At 42.3% G+C, this 24,034-nt stretch overlaps 1 protein-coding gene across 1 annotated transcript; it reads right to left on the reverse strand.

Annotated features, from left to right (window-relative positions):
* Positions 1 to 3,841: 3,841 nt before the first annotated feature.
* On the reverse strand, positions 3,842 to 18,428 carry fgf24 (fibroblast growth factor 24). Its single transcript, XM_031866912.1, has 5 exons — positions 15,799 to 18,428; positions 15,576 to 15,612; positions 10,346 to 10,523; positions 7,297 to 7,403; positions 3,842 to 5,674 (listed from the first exon to the last, which is right to left on the reverse strand). Exons 1-5 carry the CDS (start codon positions 15,828 to 15,830, stop codon positions 5,396 to 5,398), a joined length of 633 nt encoding a protein of 210 aa, XP_031722772.1. The 5' UTR covers positions 15,831 to 18,428; the 3' UTR covers positions 3,842 to 5,395.
* Positions 18,429 to 24,034: the final 5,606 nt, after the last annotated feature.

Below are 24,034 nucleotides of genomic sequence, written 5' to 3' on the forward strand. Positions count from 1 at the left end.
ACTGGAAAAAGGCGTCACAACCTAAAAATTTGGCCTTGATAGAATCAAACGGCTTCTGCCCATTGGTGGGAAAGTGGTGATTAATTGTGTCGTAGCCCTGTGAGAAAGTACGCCCAGCGCAAAGCACTAATTATGGGCCCTGCCTGGCCGAGAGAAAAGGGGGCAAAAACTCTCAACAAAGGCTCATCTCATATCTCAAGACAATGAGGAGCCAAAAGAATAGGAGAAAGGAGAAGTTAATGAGCTGTGTCACCTGGCATCTGTTGATGCTGCCTGGGACAAGGCCTGACTGGTGTGTTTGTGTACACGAGGGAGAGAGTGATGAAGTGGTTATGCATGTTTACATGTGGTTCATCACTGCGTGTCCCTTTTTCTTCCTGCAACGTTACAGACTGGACAGTGATGCAGGGAAAAGTCATAACTCAAAGGTGAGAATAAAAAATGATGAGGAAAGTTTTTTTGATTTTGTCCCCATCTTTTGTGCCATGTGATCACCATGTCTTTTCATCTTACCTATAGGGCTTTTTATCAATGTAGACGTCTAGTTTGAGTTGCCTGCCTTCTCAAATGGAACTAGATCGGCTTGGTGCTGAAAGCGCCAAAAAAAACCTCAACAACAATGTCTCTTTCCACAAATCATGACCCGGTTACTCGAGATAATCCACAGACATTGTTGTGAGCAGTTAGATGTAGGAACTATTTTCTTTCTACCAAACTACATCCGCCAACGGTATCACCGCGCCGAAGACAACATGCATATTTACTCAACACCTATAGCACCACTGAGCTAGCACACAACGCCTTTAATGTCAGGACCCCTCCTCCATGAGTAGCTGCCTTCTAGGCGGTGATAAGGCTGGAGGGTGTAGTTCGGTAGAAAGAAAATAGTTCCTTTGTGACACTGCTTACAACAAGCTCTGTGGATTATCTTCAATAACCGGGTCATAATTTCTGGAAAGAGACATTGCTGTTAAGTTGTTTTTATTTGAACTGTCCCTTAAATAACTTTATATATATATATTTATACATACATACATACATACATACATCAATGTTCTGCTTGTCTTTTCTTTGTATGTGCAGCCATAGTGGGTGACTGCCCATTCTGAGATAAAGAAGTATGAATATTCAGTCTTTGTGTCAGAGGTTTGCAGAAGTTTCAAATTTCCCTTTGCTGTCACAGCTGCTACAACTAACGCTGCACTTATTATAAGTAGATTGGAAGCATCAAATCCAAGGAAATTTCAATGCAGATGCAAATTCTCGGTGAAGCCAAAGTCAAACTTTTCAGTTATGGAGGTGATTATACTTTCTATTGATGTGATCAAACACATTATTGATTGGGGCTTTAACCGTCGGCTCTACAATCTAACATTGAGTTAAATGGAATATTGCTGAGACACTAAACCTACCCACCTTTATTTTGACCCATATTCATAACACGCCGGCGGCCACATGTTGTTCTGATGAGAACACAGAAGAGGTCTGGCTTTCCAGAAACTGTATGTACAGTAAGCACATTTGTAATCCTGTAAAAACACAACTCAGCCATGTGTTCAGAAATACTTTGTGAGATCCAGAGGGGAAACACTCTGTGATGCTCAGTCATAAAAGGCAACCAGTCGACTGTGGTTGAGCATTTAGCACGAGTTAGAAGGGCGGCAGCAGCGTTCCTGTTTTGACAGTAAATGACGTGACGTGAAACTGCATTTAATGACATGAGGTATATTACAGCTCAAACTCTGTTTTCTGTTTTGTTTGGCGTTGGACGTTTGTTTTTTAACTGACCTTGAGGGACAATTTCAGAGATATTCAGAGAGACAAAGTTTGTTTCATGTCTCAAACAGAACACATTTCTGTTGACAGGGCTAATTGTAAAGTGTGTGGTTGCTGATCTCGAGGCCAAAGAACCACTTTTGGTCGTTCCACTGAAATTTGTATAACTTACGCAGAACCACAAGGTTTTTCTCTACATTGACGCTGCTTTCTTGTCATACTGTATCCATTGTGCACAGTTTGAGCAGGCTGAGATTTTCTAATAATAGAATATAAACTACTTGGCAATGAACGATTCCACCTCCTCCTGAAAAGGGGCTGGGCTTTGCAAAAAAGGGAATCCTATGTTTCATTTTGAAGTTATTGGTCCAGTTCCAAGACCATCTAGCCTCCAATGATCAAAGGTTGAGTCAGAGAAAAGCCTAGCGGGAGGCTTATGCAAAATGTCGTCTCCTTATTGCGAATCGGCCGACACGTTGGAAACCATCGGCGCTCGTTTAAATGTCAATATACCCAGATGCAGTTTGGCTGTGCTTGGTCAAGTTTGAAGTATGTGGATGAAAAAAAAAAAAGAAGAAAAGCTTCTCACTCGCATTAATAGAATTTGGAGGGTTTCGAAAGTTGCATTGATTAAATTCCTCGACGGAGGCCGATTTTTAACTCCTAGTATTTCAGAACACTAAATATCTGTAGACGGTGATGCACAAGACAAAACTTTAGCAACTCTTATGGAAAACAGTGTCCTAAAAGTAATTATTTCTACCTTATTACCTTGTGACGAGGACACAATTAATAAAAAATACTAATTGAGAGGAAAGGAAGATTTGCTCCAACAAATGGCACACGGGTGAGAATATGTATTAAATGTCTTATACAGAGGAGATAAACAGTTGAAAGAGATCGTGACAAGATGAAGGGACATTCCTGGACATCCTGCAGTCATCTCAGCTACTTCTCCCACCGCTCCCCCTCCCCAGACGTGCAGGACCGTCCGTGCTGATTCATTATGTTAATGGTGAATTACTGGGTCAGACATCAAGCACTATGTTTCCACCTTTTAAAAGCAGACCAGACGTCCAAAATCCCATGACAGAGCGGGGGACTTCTGGGTCCGTTGGAGGTAACTACCGGAGTGGAGGGGGCTGATAGCATCGCAAGGAATTTAAACAAAAGTATTTTTTTTTTTCTCCCTCAAAGCCGCCATCTTTCAGTCTGACGGTTACTGTAAACATCATTCCAGCACACAGCATTATAAGACATGCTACTCCACATTCCTTTCGCACTTTTTAAAAGATGGAAAAATGTCTAAAATATTGTGTGTTTACGGGTCTGGAGGACGGATCTTGTACATGAAAGTGAGTTGTTTTAAGTGCTCAAAAGGTCAGCGAGGGTACATCTCAGATCATCCTCTTGAATCTCAACAAGTAATATGAATCTTATTTTTGGGGGTTGTGATTTTTTTTTCTCAAGTCAGCAGTGATGTGGTTAATGATGCAATATTTAATCCCATTTTATTCATACATGTTTATCTAAAAAAAAAAAAAAGAAGTAAAACAAAGTTTCACTTTCTTTGCCAAAAATACTTTTTATAAATATGTAATAATATCGATATTTAAAAACAGCACAAGCTGTCCTTTTGCAGGGATATAAAAAGCCTTCAGAGATGTTGCAATAGGCCTTTCTCAATTTGCAAACCCCTGACCTTAAAAGCAGTCCTCACACTTTGGGTTTGTATATATAAATGCATACCTTGGCAGTATGCAGAGAAGGGAATGTACTCTATGTCCAACCAATCGCTACCTGCAGAATTGCTATTTTAGGCAGCACGATATTCAACGTGCACATCAGAAGAATTCCGGTCTGAACAGGGACATAAAGGCGCTTTACTCCACAGTGCAATAAAGACGTAGAATAGTTCCTTTTTAAAATATAGTCCTCATTTTATTAACAGAGGCCAAATAAAACTCATCACATTTTATTTACAAAGGGAGGCAATAAATATCTTAATAATAGTCATAAAATTATTTTTGCTTACATTTGTTTAAAAAAAAAAAAAAAAAGAAATCATAAATGTGTCATGTTGTTAGTAGCGACTCATACAAAAACCTGCCAGCGGACAGGTGAATACATACTACAGGTGAAAAGAGGCTGGAGTTGGTCGTCAGTGAGAGAAGGAATGATTGAAGCAGAGACTTTTCCCTTTTTACGATTCAGACACAAACTCATGTCGTTGAAAATGTTCCCACAATCCTGGACAAGTTGCTCATCTGGGTTTCTGGGGAGAAGTCTTTAATTGTCAAAAATGTGGATTCATGAAGTGATCAGGGGTCGTCAGAGCGACAGCATTCCTGTCTGTGGATCACTGATCTGGAAAAAAGCACAGGGATAAGCTTTCTCCAGAAAAGCATCTTTGAGACTTTCATCCAGTGACAGTGAAAGGAGCGAAGATGAGCTCACAGTCAAAAGATGATTTTGGAAGAAAGAAAAAAAACAAAAAAAAACAGAAGAGCTCAGTTCAGCTCAGCGTCGAGTCGACTGAAAGGTTCTTGAGATTAACTGAACACAGACAGTCAGACTAGCTGAAGATAAACAAAGAAGAACAAGGAGGTAGAGGAAGTCTTCATCACCCGCCCCGAAATATCAGCGAGCTCACACTCAGAAGGATGAAGGCATCCTTTTCTGGAGCGACTTTAACAGGCGTGAGGAAGAGCTTTTAAAAAAAACACAAAACCCAAGGGGACACGAGAGGGATTAACATCCGTCTCCCAAATGTGATGAAGCTGGAAGACTTTTGTGGAATTATGAATCACATGAGCTGTAATATTTTTGCTTGTATTGTTTTCTTTTTCTAGGGCTGGTGCCCGACTAGTCAAAGCATGTCGTGTTTTTAGCTGAATCACACGCTGCATGGAAACGTCAAGGAAATCACACACAGTACTCGGAGGCTTCGACGCATTCCCGGAGCCACGAGTGGAGCTGAGAGACATATGGAAAAAAAAAAGAGAGAGAGGAAGAGAAAGAGAGAGACCTGTAAAATATTGCACTCAAAGCTACACAGTTATCCCAGCAGCACAGTGTCACTTGCGACTGCCACCTCAGTCCGTTTCATCTCCATGGCGTCTGGTTCCAGTGGAAAGTATGGGATCCTCGTTGTCAGGTGGCAACACAAACAAAAGCCGACAGGTATTCCAATAAATCTCTAGTTGGCTGATTTTTATAACGTTGCGTCAGCTCCACGCTTCAGCCCCCATTGTCAAAAAGAAAGTAAGGCCTTCAGCCTGCAGTTCAAACGTCGCTGAGGACGACGGCGACAGGAATTCTCTCAGAGGTCCTTTAGTTTATCCAGTATAAATAACATGACGGACACGTTAGCACAATGACATCAACCCAGAAGAATCCAAGAGTTAGGAAATATTCAGTCATCCTGAAATACAAAAATAAAACATCTTTGACTTTTTTTTTTTGTTCTTTTTGTCCGTCTTACTTTTACAGAAGTGAAGTCTTTAAGGTGATTCTTTTAAGACAAGAAGCTTGAGATTTTCAGTTACAGTTTTAGTTTTTGTTTTGTCCCCCTCTCCCCCTCCCCCGAGGACAATTAGTGCTGTCCCATTGGTCCCCATCAGTTCTTCTTGGAGTTGGGTTTTAATCGTCGAGCCCTCCGTGTCCGCTTAGTCACTGTGGTGAAACGAAACTCCTCCAGCGGGTCCGGCCTGCCCTTCGGCTGGCGCTTCATGAAGTGGACTTCCTGTTGCCTCTGCGTGGTCCGCGAGCCTTTCTTGGGCCGCCCCTTCCTGTTGAAGCCGAGGTACCATCCTTTGTACTTGGCCGACACGAGAGCCGTGTAGTTGTTCTCCAGGAATTCCTCGACAAAGACGCACTCCTGCTTCCTTCCATCGGGCTGAGAGAAGGGAAAAGAAATAGGACGTTAATTCACTTGTAACAGCAGCGTGACCTCTTTTCCAGCGAACAGTCTGGCTCATCTCCATTTAATCAGTGTGTTCGGGCTCAGGATGGTTTGCTTTTCTGTCTGAGTTTTGTATTTTCAGGTTTAGTGTGAAACAGAATACAATTATGTGTTAAGAACATGTTTTTTAAAGGTAAGCTAACAGATACATTTAGATTGAAAATAAAAACTGTTTAGTAGAAAAGGTCTTCTCATGAGTTAACACTAAACTAAGGTTAGATGTCTTCACTTTAACATGACTAGTGCCCTCACCTGCACACATTTACTCTCTACTGCACTACTGTAATATGAAACTACTTCCTGTCTGGTTGCTCCTTTTCACACTTGTTCACTAAAGTATCACAGGTACCACATTACAATGGTTGTAGTGGTTGTAAAAGAATAATTTGACATTGTAGGTTCCATGTCTGCATGTTAAATATGTAGCGAGAGCCAGGAGACGACTAGCTTAGCTTAGCATAAAGACTGGCTTCATAGTTAACTGAATGCTAAAAGATTCTCATCTTACTCTCAGCAAGAAAGTGAACCTTCCAAAATGTCAAACTATTGCTTTTAAGTAACTGAGCTACAAATTCATTAAAAAATTTGTAGCTCATGCTTATATTCGTCAACATGCTGGTGACGAATATAAAAAAAGTTAAATTCTGATGGAAATCTAGAGGATTTTCACACCAAATTTGAACTTTTGAAATAGGGTGGCAGTAAATATCTCAGAATAAAAGATGGACCCATAAAAAATAAACAATTTGCATATAAAATAGGGTTAAGTCAGAAAATCTTTTTTATTCATAATTTGGGTGAAAAGACACCAGTTTCCAGTTCAACTTATTTGTTATTATTAAGGAAGCTGAACACCACCAGCGATCAATAATTCAACGTTGTCTTGTCCGATTGTTAAAATAATCCTTTGATGGTTTAAAGGAGGAAGTCAAAGACCATTCTTTTAAAGAAATGAAGCCCCAGCAACTAAAACAACATAGAAAATGCATGTTTCTAACAGACGACCTTGATGAGAGAGTGAAAACGTGTGTGTGTGAATTGCTGCAGCCCCTCCGATGCCGACAGAGTGAGTTATTAAATGCAACACGGTGACGCGTGTGCCTCCACAGTGAGCGTTTTCAAACATCGACTTCCTTTTCCATATCGAGAGCGGCCGTCCGCAGAGTCGCATGCAGTCATCCCGCGCTTTGTGGCCACCTGGTGTGACTAAGTGATATAATTGCAATGGCATTCCTCCTAAGTGACCATTAGTCTCTCAATGCATTGTGGTGATTGCAGTCCGTAATTGACTGATCGGGTGTCAAAGGAGTAGGCCGATTACGTAATGGAAGAAGGGCTGCGAGTTATCAAAGGGGTTTTGTTAGGGTGTACAGAAACAGCAGGAGAAAGCAGATCTGAGGCTGCGTTCAAGACAGCCGGGATTAAGAGCTCCCTTTAAAATATTAAAATATTCATTTTGATATTAGAAAGAGCAACTTTTATTCTTGTCAGTGAAAATAATGAGCTTACTTTTTTTTAAAATAATATTCCTAAAATGAAATCCAAAAGATACTCACCCTTCCGACTATCTTGCCCTTCTCGTTCATGCAAATGTAATGTTCGCTCTCTTTTCCTTTTATTCGAATGTGGCTCCCGAAGGTTTCCGTCTCGACCACGAGGAGAGCTGGAATAGAGAAGGAAAAGAAGACTCTGTTAAGGGCAAGTCTTTCCACTCGCATCCGCGAGCTTCAATAAGGACCCCCGTACATTTAGACAATACTTTTTCTCGCTAATGGTCAACAATGTCCTGTACTTTTATTCAATACTCAATTTTTTGGAGTTCCCACATATTGAAGACATAAAAATGATCGTGTTTAATTTAACTATTAAGTTGCTATATTTCTTCATATACCACCACAAAACAGTCAACCCCCAATATTAGTTGTACCAGAGGTTAGATTGCCTTGAATCACATCAAGCATTACGGGAAATCATTTATTTGAACAGCTGAAAACACTCGAGGCTATAACATCTATACTCCAGAGCACATAGTTCTGTTTTTAAGGTATATTGAGTGTATAACTTTCTTTACACAATACCATATATGAACCAAAACAACAATGCCACCGCCACTTCAGCCTGACACAGCAGTAATCCACTCTCGAGACGCATCCCGGCGGCTCTTTTATCCCCCCCTCCCCACCTCCCCACCTCCAAAATGTTAACCCCTGCGAGGTCACCTTTGTCTCTGCTCGCCCCTCGACCAGCAAAGAGATCTGCCAAACATTTGTGCAGCGGTTATGTGCCCCTCAGGATTAGGTTTCAAGTTCCCTTTAGTCTGTGCTCACTCAATCAAAAAGTTAAGATGATCCATTTGTTTAACACACAGGGCCATTCAGTGGCGCTCAAGGGAGCAGAGGAAGAATAGGCGAAGGGGACGGGACGGGCTCGAGGGCAGAAGTAACCCCCCCCCTCCTCCTCCTCCTCCTCCCTCCCCCTAAAATCCAACCTTGGGAGGAAAGGGGGAAGAAGAAAACCTCTCTCAAAAAGGTGAAACTTTAGAAGTTATTCTTTCTCTTCTTTTGAGAGATTTCCGATTGTACATCCAGACCAGTCTGGACCCTTTGGAGTCCTTGCGAAGGGAAAATTAATGTGAATGATGTTTAAAAAGATACGTCAGCTCTGCAAGTCAAATCAGGAGTCATTTGACAACACTTTGGCCTTCTCACTCTTTGCTGGTTTTGCACGGAGACCCAAAAATTCAACCTCAGCTATGAAGCCTCGACCGAGAACATCAGATAAAACAACATTTTCCTCCCCACTGTAAGTTAAATAACAAAGAAATGGAGTAATTTCATTTTATCTGAACAGCATCCACAAGCAAATATCTTCAGGAGTCAGTGAGTGGTCACCGTGATGTTTTGTATATTAACACTGTGTGTTTCTTTAAACAATTCTCAGGCTCGGGACTCTGCTGGCAGCCATAGCTGGCATATAAAATGAAGGAATTCTGACAGAAATGTTTGAATATCTGATCAATGCATTCATTAAATACCACTTGCAGTGATCTCTTAACCAGTGAAGTGTTTTCTTCCTCGGGGCGGTATAAATAATGAGGGGCCACAGGCTTTTATTAACCTCAGCATGGGGGTCATCTGTCAAAATAGCTGAAACTCCTGCTTTAATTCCATGTTGCAGCATTTATCAGTTTAAAAGCCTTTGCAGTGACCCACCGTCTGCTCCGAGTGGACAACAGGCATCATTTACGACAGATTGTTCTGGAAAAGGATTGTTCTAGTCTCTTAAAAGTAATGAATATGCTACGCTAATACCTAAGAAGAATGATAACGCCCGCTCTTTGACTGTGCTGATACGGACTTAGCGGACATAAAGCTCTACATCCAAGCAATATATTTCTTTTGTGGTGGTTTGTTGCGCTCCGCCGTGAAGCTGCAGTGACTGAGAGTGGATCAGAGTGTCTTCCTGAGCGTTATTAGAGAGTGCAAAGGAGTTCACAGGTGCCAGGTACTGCAGCTGGATGGGGAGGAGGAGGAGGAGGAAGAAGAGGAGGAGGAGGCGCGGGACGGGAGAAGGAGGAGGAGGGGCGGAGGGGAGAATTGGCAAGGCCTCATGGGAAAAATTGGATCTGCTTCCACTCAAGCTCTAACAAGCAGTGAGGAAACTTCGCCTAGGCGCATCTGTGACTGAACACACTAACTCAGAGGCATTCAAGACCCGCAATTTCAGAGCCGTGAGTCAGCTGTTGTGAGCAAAATACCTGCAGGAAAGCACAAAACAAGTCCTGTTGTTTGTGCCGCCGCATCAAAGGGCGCTTCACTGACCGTCGATTTACTCATCCGCCGTGTTGTTTTTGATTTGAAATTGTCAACAAGGCCACACAGAGATGTTATATGTAAGGTTGATAGGAGCATAGCTGAAAATAGATAAAACGGAATCTTTAAAATGATCACTGTGTAGTTTAGGAAATGAAACATCGTAAATTTAACTTTCTCTTGCCCTTTCAAGTTCAAGGACAATGCCGTTGAGACTTCACCAATTTTCATTTCCAAATATGGGTGCATATGAAGTGAAAAACACCCACATTTACAGATAAATTAAGAGACAGTGAAGTTGAGTAAAACCACAGAGTTTTATCCTACATGACCTTAAAAGCTCACAACCGAAAACAGTAAAGATATATATATATATATATATATATATAATATTTTGCAGCATGGCAAACCAACCAGTCAGTTTTGGTCCATATTAGTCATTCTGTCAAAAATTCACACCGTTGGCCTACAAATCCATCGAGGTAAACATAGACTTGCTCTGGATACCCAGATGCTACAGTAAACATCAATTGCAAGGTCAGCAATTTCATAATGTTTCCAGCCCAACCAGTACTTGGTGGCTTACAAAAGTCACCGTCCACTTTGTCCAAGCCAAACACAGAGTATGGAAAACAACCTCCACACAATGGTTAGTAAACAGCCAAAGTGAGGAGTGAGGGAAAGAAAATCTAAAGAAGCACCAACATCTGGCAGGAAGGTGGCGGTGATTTCTCATCCTCTTATAACAAACTGGCTAACGTGTCGGGTGAGATGCACAGGAGTTCTCCCATACCATACTTGCCCCCATCATCTCCGTTGGCGTTGACTTTCTTCCCCAAGATCTGGACGTGTTTGCCTGTGGTTCTGCTGTAGAGCTGGTAGATCCGGACCTGCTTGCGGCTCAGGTCGTCCGGGTTCCTCGTGTGGTTCTCGATGTAAAACCTGAAATCGGCAGTGGTCTGCTGGGATTCCTGCACGGAGGTGTGAGACAGGAGGAAAGAAAAAGAGAGAGAGAGAGAGAGAGAGAGACGGAAAGACAAGACAGTGAGAGATCATCACGGTACAAGTGTTGATAGTGATGTGTGCTGTTGCTTTTATGGGCCCTGTGTCAAGAAAACATTGTGCCTCCAGGGCTCAAAACCGAGATACCAACCGGGAAATTGTGACTGCTGCATTTTAGTGTTTTCTCTTCTCGCTTTTAACTGGCACATTTTACATGCGTTGCATTTACAAGCTGATAACTACTTACAAGGTGCGTTAATGAAGTCACCGTAACCCCCAGAACAAGTGCAAAGCCTGTAGTGCAGCCTTCTGTTGCTTCACATTGAGACAGCCGTATGCTTGTGCCCCCGGCGATATTGAGAAACCTTTACTCCATTTCCACAAGCAAGCAAGCCACTAGCAATTATACACCTGAAGCATCCAGACCTGTTGCACTATCATCAAACAAATATCTGCCTGCAGGCCAAGAAGGGTCCATAAATTAGGAAACACAGCAGGAGGAAAGACAAGATTGAGAGGTGGCAAGAGGCACCTTGAACCACAAAAACACTCTTGTAGGAGGAGCTTCTGATCAAATCGTCCGAATCCACCTTTCAGAATTCACTCGCCGGCTGTTTACGAGTCATCGTAAACCATGAAAAATAGAGGAAATAGAGGAAATCGCAGAAGACGACGGCACGTCAGGAGAGCAACCGTGTCACCCGACACGTGGAAGTGCGAGAGGAAACGTATACTTTCAGAAGCCCTGGAATCTCAGTTCACGCCAAGATCCCATTTCCCCAGCTGTATGGTGTAGTAATTGCACAGTAATGGCTTTTTATGCGACTGTTCTCAGGTGGCTAATTATATACACATTACATACCCAGAGTCCTTGTTATTCTAACTTCAGTGAATTAACGACATGTAGCAAACATGATGGGAAGCTGTGGCTTTGGGAGAACAAATTCTTAAACTAAGAGAGATGTGCCATACAATAATCCTTAGAAGAACAATGTCCACGAAGATGAGTCCTTCATGTTGGAGCTATGCCGCGCCCCACCAGCAATAGTTTGGATGTCAACTTCTAACGTCATCTCAAGGATTTTTCCTCTCAAATGCCCAATAGATTGTGAGACATCGGCAGCATTTCTGGGCGGAAGGACTTGTTGGCTCATCATGACGTATTCGGTCTAGAAATGTGGCCCTCGGAGGATCCAGCCCCCCGAACTGGGACACAGCTTCTGTATCTTGACATTTAGGAAACACGCCCATAATGTTACTTTTGGCTTCAGGCGGTGTGGAAAATGAGAGGCTGGATATCGAAATGCATAACCTACTGATGCAACTCATTAATATTGACTGCAAGGCATCAAAACCTAAGAACTATGATGACTTTATATCACGCAATAGGATTTTTATTAGGGTTTTTTTTTATGGCCAGTAAGCTTCTCCTTAAAATAAAAGTATCAAAATGAGTTGTTGCTCCATTGGCTCATTCTTTAACCCCAATTAGGTCACTCTAATTCCTCCTTTATTCTAAGGAAGTATTCCAACATGCAACACAACCTGCATGAAAATACTCAGCCTTGACAACCATGATGTTACATTGTCCTCAAACATGTTTTTTTGGGCTACAGTAAAAAAAAAAATAAAAATAAAAATCAAGATCAGTACTTTGTGGAGCCCTAAAAAGATCACCTTATACCTATAGTCGCCCTCAACCAGGTCCTTAATCCTATAAACTCAGACCAGGACAACCAGGCCTCAACCAGGAGATTTACAGTTTCACTGAGGCACATTAACATCAGACCAGGGAACTGTTAACCCAATGCAACCTGTTCAATTCAAGGATTTGTCATTTCAACACACCAGTGTTCAGAACAACTGACATCTGTGTTACCTCACAGGTAACTTAAACTGTATTTTTATCGTCACATACATTAAACTTGACCTCTGCATTTAACCCATCCTCAGCTTTTAGGAGCAGTGGGACGCTGTAACTCGGGGTTCAGTGTCTCGCTAAAGGACACTGTTCAACATGTGGACAGGAGAAGCCGGGGATCGAACCCACTCTTACCCCTGAGACACAGCCGCCCCGCCCCGTCAATAAATGCACATAGACAAAATGTGCCAGACTACATTTACTGTATATTGAAATTAAAGAGATGTTCTTGGTTAAACCTTTTAAACTTCTGCTCCAGAGACTCACGGAAGCTTTCACATTTGATGCTCTAAAACATTTAGCGTTTATTAAATGCTCCCAAGGGAAGATCCAGAAAATGATGCATTTAAAAGCTGAGCAGCTAGCATGAGCGGCAGCAGCAGCCACACCGGCTGAACAAACAAAGACAAAAGCAGCACCTACAGCACTTTTCATCCAAGGAAAAAGGCTCTAAACATATGACTGACAAGTTATTACCGGCCTTCACAGAGCACGACTAGAGCGCTTGGAACCAAAGATACTACAAAAAAAAAAGGAAAGACGCTGGATTACTACTACATGCCGGTATAAAATTAAACATTCATGCAACAGCAAAGTGCTCATCCAGAACTGCACACAAATGTGTTGAAAATGATGCGTCCATTTCAAAAGCCGAACATCAGCATTTGTCAACTTTCTCTCAAAATGAACCTCAAAGCTGACGAGCAAGAAAAGGAACAAAAAAAAAAAAAACCTGAACACACAACATAACTTGGCCTAACCGGGCTGCTGAGGGATTTATCCCAAATCTCCCCATCTCTAAACAAACATAAAGGTGTGTTTGGTAGACAGTTGCATTTTGCATCAAGGGAAAGGCAAGCCTAAGCACATGGCCGGGGTGAATGCTAGCGACAACAGTTTTGTTTTTTTATCACGCTGTCTCCTTTCTTCAAAGACACAGCATGAAAACGGATATGGTTGAAACTTCAAAAGTCTGGCACTCATCTTCACCCAGGAAGCTGAGTTGTCGCATCCATCTAAGATACACCTTGCTATCTGCTTGACACACACAGACAGGGTCACACACACACACACACACACACACACACACACACACACACACACACACACATACACACACACACACACACACACACACAACTAGGGAGAGACACATTCACATGCTGGCAGTGCATTCAAAGTGTACTTCCAACTGTGGTTGCTTCTGTTGTCTTTCCTCATGAAAATCACAACCACAGCATGACACGTAGGAGCCATTAGCCGTGCGTAGCGGCGCTGAGAAGCAGAGTGGGCCAACAACACGGAGAGGCGATGAGAAAAGAGGGCAGTAAAGTGCTATTACTGCATATCTTCAGCTTGATCATTATCCTGGTAGCACTCAAGAGAGCTACGATGCATTTCCTTTGTTCGATAAATGCCTTTATCTAATCTGAATTTTTCTCTAAGCCACAATAAACAAATAAACATGCATATCACATATTAACAAACATAAAACGTCAGTCATTGGTGCACCTCATACGTCTGTTGGGCCACATTCTGCATGAAGTTGATCCTGTCTTACATGTGAGGAGTGGTCAGTCGACACTATGGCTTTGTTTGTGCCAGCTCTGTTGGAATAATCAGAGCACATAGACTTACTGTATATAACTTTGCAGTTTTCTAGTTTTGGGGAGGTTTCAGGTTTTTATATTTTGTCTCTGAGAAATTATTATAAAAAAAAGTTCTCGGTCAGAAAATTTACTTCAGGATTTAGACCTGTTATTTTGTCGCTGAGATACAAACTGGCTACCCGACCAGGACAAGGTGATCCAAGCAGCTCTGAAGAAGTAAAATATCAGAATGGTGCAACCAATAAAATGTATTTTATATAGTCTACAAACTATTTCCATCTAACAAGGTCAAATATCAAAATGTTTTTATCTTTTTTTGTAATCTGTTAAAGATATAATTACATAAAAACTACCAGCATGTTACTATATGTGGATGAAAATGCGTCCCGAAGTGGAAGAGAGATGAAAACCTAACCTGCTCTTTTTCTTTTTTAATCAGTCAATGCTGTTTTAATATTCCAGATCGTAGCAACACTGAGAGGATAATCTAAAAACATAACAGCACGTGGGACATTACGATCAGACACGTCATATAGCAATAAAGTGATCGGATAGCTTTATGAGTGAAGGAGCGTGCTCTCTGCATCTTATCTGAATCACAGCGCGCAATTAGGTGAGTGGATGCCTGCAAATCATTACTGTTCAAAGTGAGACGCGACTAATAAAAACCGAGGCAACGAGCGCCAAACGAGCCCATCTGTTGAGAGAACAACTTTTAACCCCAGGGATCTAAACATTTATTACACTATTCTGTTGTAAAACACCGAAACTGCTACTTGAACTCCAGATTAAAAACAACTGGTTTTAATTCATATCTGCTAGATAGATAGTAACAAACTGATTGGGGATATTTATTGATTAGCCTGGGTGCAACACAAGCATCAGATAGGAGTTTCCTCAGCGCCTTATTCCCTAAGATATTTCTTTATACCTGCAGGTTGTATTATTTTTGCATTAGTCATTTTATAGGGAATATACTTCGAGAACTGCATTTGTATCTCGTGAAGTTGCTGCTATAATATGAATTACAGTGCTCAATACTGACTTTGGTTACTTTCTTTCTCACATTTGTGGTACTTTTTTCATTGTGTATCTCTATAATAGCTCACATCTCCTCTGTCCATTTATTGTCATCCCCCCTTTTTTTCGGAATGTCCTTTTTGATTTTAGCGATTTTTTTTGCACAGCACATGCTTTCCTAAAATGATAGGCCGATTATTAGATCCTAATTAATATTAATGAATATGGATTTAATGTAAGCAAGTCATTTGAGTTTGTAGGGACCACATTGAAAATAACCTAAACCCATCATCAGTATTCAACAAAGAAATCAGAGAAAGCTGCACAGTCACATGCAAACACACGCACGCGCGCGCGCGCACACACACACACACACACACACACACACACACACACACACAGACACAGACACAGACACACACACACACACACAGACAGACAAATTGAGTTGATCGAGGGAGTAAACATACCTGTAGCTGGAAATAGAGTACCAGAAAATGTAAACACCTATGTGGAGGGAGAAAGAGAGAGAAGGCAGAGGAGGGGAGTGAATCACACAGGCAATTACATGAAGAATAAACGCAGCCTACCTGGATGAAAGCAACGCGCAAATACGAAGCTTTTTGGCGACTTCTATTGGTAAGAATGCATGGTTTAATGTGCGAAAGGCAAACGGAGATGCGGAACACTTACAGGTATATGAACCTTGAAGGCAGCACAGACATCTTGACTCGCAGAAATACACCTGCTTCCACAGATTTAGAGCCCCAGGAAAGGTTGGCGAAATCGCCCCCCTCTCTCTCGCTTTCGCTCCCCCGCGCGTCCTTTACGCACACAACTCCGGGGGTAAGTAGGAGATTGAATCCCAGCGTAAGGATAGATCACTGGAGAGCAGCAGCAGAGTCACGGAGCGCAACATTAGGTGTTTCCTTGTTGGGGGGGAAGTATCCAGAAGATTTGGGGGGTTTTCTCATCTCAGTCTCCTCTGCTCCCCGATATCCCGCAACGTCTCCGTAAATCGGTGCCAAGCGTGGAAAGGATTCAAAATTCAACCTCTCAAAAAAAAAAAAAAATGTTCCCCTCGCTCAATACAATATCCTTCGAGTTTTGCGCACACAATCCAAATCCTGCTGCTCCAGAGATCACAGGCTCCTCAACTCCGTCCGTACCTGCGGGGGATTTTTACACCTTGCGTGGGTCATTTTATTCTACCAAGTGCTGCGGTGTTAAAAGTTAAAGCGCTGAATAATTAAACGCCTTTCTACCAGGAAAAACAAGTCGCTAAAAGTGGGCAAACAAACTTATCCAGGCAAACAGAAGAGTTGTGCTTTTTAAAAAAAGCAGTGTTGAAGAATCGCAGCGGATCCCTGGAGAGGTTTGGGGGTTGGTGATGGCGCAGCAGTGCCTGTCAGTGGTGTTTGTGCGTCTGCGGCTGGAGATTTGGGCACAGAGAGGCTTTTTTGTTGTTGGTGGGTGGAAACATGTCAGCGGTTTGCACCTGATAGGGTAATCTTGGAGAGACCATCAGCTTGCAGACTTTTTTTCTTCTCTCCTCTCGGAGGGCAAAGCGCGGCGCAAAGTAGATTAAGAACAAGAAGATACTGCTTTTTGAAATTAATAAAATGTATTTTTCCTGAAGAAAGTTTGGGAAATGATTTAATTGGTTTGCGAATATGGACAAAGACAACCTGATTTACAGGAGCTACGTCTAATTGGAGGCATGGGATGATAGAAATAAGCAAACAAAGTAGTTAATAAATTGTATTACACGATTTTTTTTAAATTACCTTAACTTTGTAAAACCACATTTTCAGTTTCTATTACTTTAAAGGCCTTTACAACAATGAACATATTGTTATTATGAGAGTGAAATATGAACATAGTTGCTGTGTGTAAAAACTCTCTCTCTCTCTGTTATTCGCGCTTTTTAAAGTGCCGCTGCTTTGTGGATTGGCCTCGGCTCTCCCAGACACCATTCAAATGCAGTTTGTTGTCGACCTCGATTTTTTTTTCCAATAATGTGCTATAACTTATCCCGCATTTAAATGAAAGAGAGGTGTGAATGTGTTTACGAGCTGGCAGCAGTAAAGCGAGCCCACATCCCCGCTGCCATTAAAAAAAAAAAAGAGGGTTCGCCTTTATTGTCCCATTAAAACTGGATCCTCGGCATTCCTGTCCCATTGATATTCAAAATGAATCTAAATGATTACATACAAAACTTCCCATGTTGGGGATTTCAAAGGGCCTCCTGTGGTGAGTTTAGCGGGGAATCAAAGGGAGTGTTTAACTAAGAGCTCCAGCTGCAGATCAACATCAGCAAACACAACCAAAAAAATAAACAAAAGAAATCATAATGTATCCGGAAAAGAATATGAATTTATGGCTTTTCTTTATGAAGACTTAATCTGAGTGTTTATGATTTACACTGACAAGTTAAATCGTTTGTGTTGTGAGCAAGTACAAATGTGGATAAAGTGGGTTGATGTGGGTTTACCAGTGATTCATGGCTGTCTGCCTAACAAGAAGGCTTGATCCTGTCAACCACAGTGCACTTTAATAAGCCCTGTAACACAACCGATGTATAATGTCATTTAAAGCATGACTAATTTTCCCTGCCTAAGGGAGGGAAATCACAGCAAAAAGACTTTGGCAAATAGTAATTATAGATAAAGATAATTTCTTTACAAATACAAGGTTTCGGTTGCCATTTGATCAAATGAGGCTTAGGTTAGCTGCAGTTCGCCACCGATCGAGATTTCTCTGAAAGTTCAAAACAAAAGCACCTGACAACTGATTTAAAGAAAGCAGCACGATAAACAGCAATTTACCACACTGACTGTGATGGAGCCAGCATCGTGGAGTCACTCATCGCCTCTTAAGCACATGTTTGTGACAAAACTTCTCGGAGCATGACTGTAAATCCACAACCGAGGAAAGAGCGCGCAGCAGCACGCTTAACGTGGCCACCTGGGAGTCACGAGGAGGAGGAAACGTATCTCTGCTCGTGGCAAAAAGGGACGATCACGGTACTTTTATCATTGTGTCAGTCCTAAGAGTATGGGAAATACACAATGGCTAAAAGCCAAATTTTTGATTGTTTCTGCCATGCACTTGTCTGGACATGTTGGCAGTTGGCCAATCAGGAGCCAGAGGGACAGATTTATTCTAGAAATGTAAACTAACATGTGGCTCAAAAGGAAGCAAAGTGGAGTAAAAAACACGTTCGTGCCCGAAAACTTAATCTGAATTCTAATGAAATTACTTTATTGGCTTTTTCTTGCAATGTCCACTTTGAGGACCCACTTGTCATTTTATCTTGTTAATATCTATCTCTGTTTAATCTTTAAGTTCTTGAGGTTTCTGCATGTGAGTGTTATATATATATATATTTCAATTTGGTTGAACTGACCCTTTAAAAAGGAAGAATCTTTCATGTGGATTGAAAACTACATTTTCACACCATCAGTCAAAAGAGTTGGTGCTCCGACAAATTGCCTGCTGACACTATATGGAAAAAGTGAAAAAGAAAAGAAAAGATAAAACACCAAGAATCAATCAAGTGCAGTATGCTGCTGGTCGAGCAATAACAAGAGTGAGCTTTATGAATGGGGAGAGCTGTTTCACAGTCCACTTTCTGAGGCTCGGAGGAGGAGGGAGGGGGGGCAGCAGCCACTCAGGAGTTGGGATAAGGTTACCCACAGAGATTAGCTGACAAGAGTGAGGGAGTGAGAAAAACAAGCAAGCAAGTTAAAGGTCTTAGTTTACCTGGCTTGCTGTGCTTGGCAGCCAATGAAAGTGCTTTTCGAACCACAGATTCAAACGGGGCCTGAAATGATCCTCCGCCGCCACATTTGCCAATTCTATTTCAATTTGGATGAAAACAAATGTAACTTTTAAGTCGAGAGGCCGCAAAGCAGTAGATGATGTTATTTAGACGACTCCGGGGCTCCTTTCAAGCCTTTTGAATTTGAACCCTCGCCGCGTCCCCGTGCAGCTATGCGTGTCTGTCCGCAGCGACGGGACTGTGGGAATGTCACCGAGGATATCTCATTGAAGCTAAAGGAGGAGGCATCTGAAGGCGGGCGAGCGCTCAGCGGTTCAAAGGGCCCTAGCAGGCATTTAGGGCTTGACAAAAGAACTTGGCAGATCAGTAAGTGAAGCCCAATGTACTACATTAGTGTCAGGACCCCCTCCGCGTCCCTCCCACTTTGCACTTTCATCTCTGACACGGACATATTGACTTAAAGGAAAGGAGGGGTGCCAGGGCCGCCGAGCAGGGGTGGGTAGTTGTGGTGTGTGTCGGAGAGGGTGTGTGTGTGTGTGTGTGTGTGTGTGTCCCATTCAATTCCCAAGGTGAGGCGATTGATGCCGAGGGGTGACCACTGACTCATATAAGCCACCCAGAAGCCCTTTTTTAACTGGAAGTCACAGGCCGACAAGCGTGTGAGACCTAAACGGGACGGCCCTCTTCCTCTCCTCTCACTGAAATCAGCCTCACCCCATTAGGATATGCTGACCCTACAACCCCTCCTCCCCCCCCCCTCTCCAAACACACATCCCTTTTCACACTGTCGGCTGTGCCCTTCTGCGGGCTACTGAAGTCCAGCGGCTAACATGGGTTTGGGTCGTAACGGGGTCGCGACACCTTGACATTGCGGAGGGTGACAGAGAGAGGAGCCAGAGGAGGGAGGGTGAAGCTACAGCCAGCTACCTCGGAGACCTTTCAAGTATCACCTGAAGGAGAGAAAAAAATAAAAAAAAGTGTTTGAGTAATTTGTCCCCCGTCACACGTTGTTTGCATGGAGTCATTAAGGGCCATTTAGGTTTTGCCTCGGAGGGAGGAAGCCAGAGAATTTGGGTGCGGGCGCTCTTTTTGGGAGGGGAGGGGGAGGCCGTGGGAGTGAAGGGTGAAAATGAAAGCGTAGCTCTTCGACAAATCATCTCTGAGCGCCGCACTGCATGCAGAACATATTAAACGTTCCCACTGAATTCGGTGGCCTGTTTGACATTAGTGACGTCTTCGCTCCCTCTCGTCCAGCGGGGAGTCGAGGGTTGTTGCTCTCTCGTTGCTAGTTGCTAACACGTGAAATAACTTTGTGACTGCATGCGTTTTGAAGACATCACTAAACCATTCTTGCTTGGACGAATTCTTTGGCCGTCGCTCAGTGCAGAGAAACTGCCAGAATGTGTCACAGTGCAGCAATTGAATAACAACCAGCCGACAGACCCCATGTGTTCTAGGTTTTTTGGCCCGTGGTTGACAGATAAATGTCAAGTCTCTTGGACGAGCAGCGGTAATCAAAAAGTCTTGCTTCTCACACTTTTGCCGAACAATGTGAGTGCCTTAATGACATAATAAGCCTTCAGAGTTGGGTGGACTGGCGGTGAAAGAGTGGGAAGTCAAATGATGTAAGTGTTTTTTTGTCAGCTCTTTAATTTGTTTTTCCTCCCTGAATTGAACGACCCCATAATTGTTTTCTTGGATTGCCATAATTACCCAATTAAGGGGCTGGTTGTTTGTAATGTGGCACAAAATTGCTCTGAGACTCACAAACTGGCCAGAAGGTTTGACTCATTCACACAAAATGTGCGATTATTTGACAGTTATTAAAACTACACCTAGCTGCGCTGCTGTGTTTCTGGTAAATGCATCTTCAGCCCTTGATGAATGGCCGTTTATAGATCTCATTAACGGCACAAAGGCTGACAGTACATTAAAAATCGGCTTAAAAACAGCTTTGAAAAGGTGGCGCTTTACAATCAAAAGGATGTCGAAGCCCACCAAGAGTGTGACCCGGACTCCCCCGCATAATTTGATGAGGACTTTGATTTTAAGTCATTACCTTCATGTTAGGGGTGAGAAGTACTAAGTGAGTGTTCAAAGGCGAAACCTGTCAGGCTAATGTTTATCTGATTACTGAGCTGTCTGGAAAGCACTTCCTCAGGTGCAACTGGTCTTTCGTGCGCTTGTTGTGGCAACACATGAGTTTGGTCTCATCTTGTGCAACTCTATCATATTCAGGAACATTTTAATGATAACAATGGCATTTGGAAAAATTGTGGGAGACCTGTATTGTTTAAGAAAACACATCATTCTATCTAATTACAACTTTTTGGAATTAATCTCATTCTCCCTTTTTGTTCAAAACTTACTTTGTATTTGTTATACCCATATTTCAGACTAAAGTGTGTGCTTTTAAAGCTAGATCCAGCAAGTTAGAGGCATTTCTATTAGAAAATAAGAAATAAGTCCTTCTAATCAATCACTTCCTGTTTGATGAAAAGCGTCCAAACCTTAGAACACAGCCTCATTAATAGGACTAATACATGGCATCTTGTTCAGGCAGAGTGAGGTGTTTTGCTTTACTGCTGGCCCACTTCTTGTTTAAGGCTAACATTAGCCACTCTGTGTGTGCTTTAAGGTTATAATGAGCATTGTACATGGAATTAAAGACAGAGGTTTCTCTTTTACAGCATCTGGACAGAGTGACAACACCAATCCAGAGCAATACGAGGAGTCAGTCGGCCCCCTGTTAAACTCCCGATGCTCTTCCTTACAATTTATCTTCAACAATAAGTCGCACTGGAGTGCAGCTGCTGCACAAAAGTCCTCTTTTTCCCAGTCACGAAAGGTCCCACAGCAGTTGGAGTGGAGTCCCTCCTTGAGCGGTCTCTGCTCTGGTAAAGCTAGCCTGAACCTGCAGTTCCACTCATCCTAATCGCTGAGCCCAATCCATTCCCCTGTCTAGCACCTCTTCAGAGGCCGCTCGCCCCTTTGTTCTGACAATACACAAACGACCATTCAAATAGGGGGACTCTGTAATCAGTGAAATACTAGCCTCTGGGCTTTGTAGAATAGAAAAAAGGGAGGGAGAGAGAGAGAGCAACATAGAAAGAGAGGAGAGAGAGAGAGAGAGAGAGAGAGAGAGAAAATCCATCCATGACCAATCAACTCTAACTACCTGTCTGGCTTTTTAGCTGCAGATGTTATTTGGAAAAAGAGGGGAAAAAATGTGCCCGTTCCAGATGTAAGATGTACAAAGGGAAGGCAGGCTGGTACCTCCACCCACCGAGAAAAGGGCTGGACCGGTCCACACCCATCCAGCTTTTGATATGGCTGATGTTTTTGCTCTTGCTTACGCCATTTCCTTCAAAGAACTATGTGATGCATTGCGTCACCTTACACTAAATTTAGACAGTATGAGCGATAAAATAAAATATGATTGATGCAGTCTCACCGTCGAAGCATGCCGAGATCTTACTGGATCATTTGGGGCTGAACTTCACCTGGGAATGTTTCTGGATCATTTATTCCTATAATATTCATATGAATGGGTTTATAGTGGGTAGAATCCATCTCTTTTAATGATACACGATGTTTTAAAAAGGCTTTGTTTGTTTGTGATTAGAAATTCAGAGCAATGTCTTTTTCATTCATAAACCTTGAAATGATATTTCCTATTTGGATCAGAGGTCTTAAGAAAACGGATCAACGGTTTGCTTTGTATTGTGTACGTGTGCTTTTCTTTAAGCTCATCTAGAGCTACTTATAAGTCCAACCGTAGAACAAGCTTCAAGTCATGCATTACAATGCAATAGCTTGAAAAAGTAGTTTGCCAGGTCTAAGGTATCTTGAGTGTCTGCATTTATTAGGTGCGCGGTGACTGTCGCTCTTAACGAGGGTGGAATAGTTGTACTTGTGTATTTGGTTCAATTAGTTTCACTCTGCACCACAATAAACAAACCCTGGACTGTAAACAAAACTCACATGGGTCAGTCATGCAGGTTGTTTATTGTACAGAGCTTTGGTCACCCAACAGGGTGCTGTCGTCTGCAAAGAAACAGGTTTTTTGTTTTTAAATCTGTTATTTTGTTCCCAAAAGAATAAAACATTTTGATGTAGTTTATGTTAAGGGGACCCTATTTTCACGTTTCTTTTGTTTGTTATAAGTGTATAATGAGGACAACAATTTTTGAAATTTGTCAGGTATTGAGCGAGAGCGCTGCAGCCCCTAAACGGGCTACAATCCAGTTGCACACAGTCAATGTACGTCCACTAAAAGTATTTGTTTTTCGCCACTGACAGGCAGATTGTTATCATAAGTGTCTGACAACATTACGGAAACAGAGAAATAAATGTTTTCTTTACCTTTCGCTTGATCCGGTCTTTTTGTTAGATTTGTCTAACCAAGTCCCGCTCAAGGAGAAGTCTCCTTCTGAAATATGACTGGAATCATATTTCAAAACACATCCGAATGTGGTTTGAATCCAATTTGCAAAAATCCCCAAAAGTGGATTTGGGCTGGCGGCCTGAACAAGGACTGAGTGGACGTACATAGATGAAGGATTACATTGTAGCCCTTTTATTGCTGCCTGGTGCAGCGCTCTTGCACAAAATTGTTGTCACAATAACTCACTCGGACAGAAAAACATGATGAAATTGTGTCCACTATGAAAAATACTGACGTTACCTTTAATCAAACCGCCCTGACAGTGTTCATGCATTGAGCCGTCAATGAGATCGAAAGCAAACGCTCGTAAATACTGGTCATAATCACATACTAATTCACATTCAAATAATTTATTTCACATTTTAGCTTTGCCTTTTGTTAATAAGTGACTGTGAACACAATTTGTGTCTTGTCATAATCGGTAGGATTAATAAATACATTAAGAAAACAGAAAAGGAGTAGCCGTGCTCAAATGAAAGCAGTTAAACCAGTAAATCAGGTTATAGCCCAGTGCAGCGTTGTGTTGCAGGTCAAGAAATGCATTAGCTCAACCCAAATGAAGCGTGGGATGTTTTGCATTGCCAGCTGTACGTCATCCCTCCTCCGCACTCCTCTTGTGAAATCCATTTTATAAATGTGAATCATAATTGTCTGTAGCCCTGCAGCTTTGCTTACCTGTGGCAGGGGAGGAACACATG

Source organism: Anarrhichthys ocellatus, unplaced genomic scaffold (genome assembly GCF_004355925.1).
Source record: "Anarrhichthys ocellatus isolate YVR2014 unplaced genomic scaffold, GSC_Weel_1.0 scaffold37, whole genome shotgun sequence".
Taxonomy (NCBI): Eukaryota; Metazoa; Chordata; class Actinopteri; order Perciformes; family Anarhichadidae; genus Anarrhichthys; species Anarrhichthys ocellatus.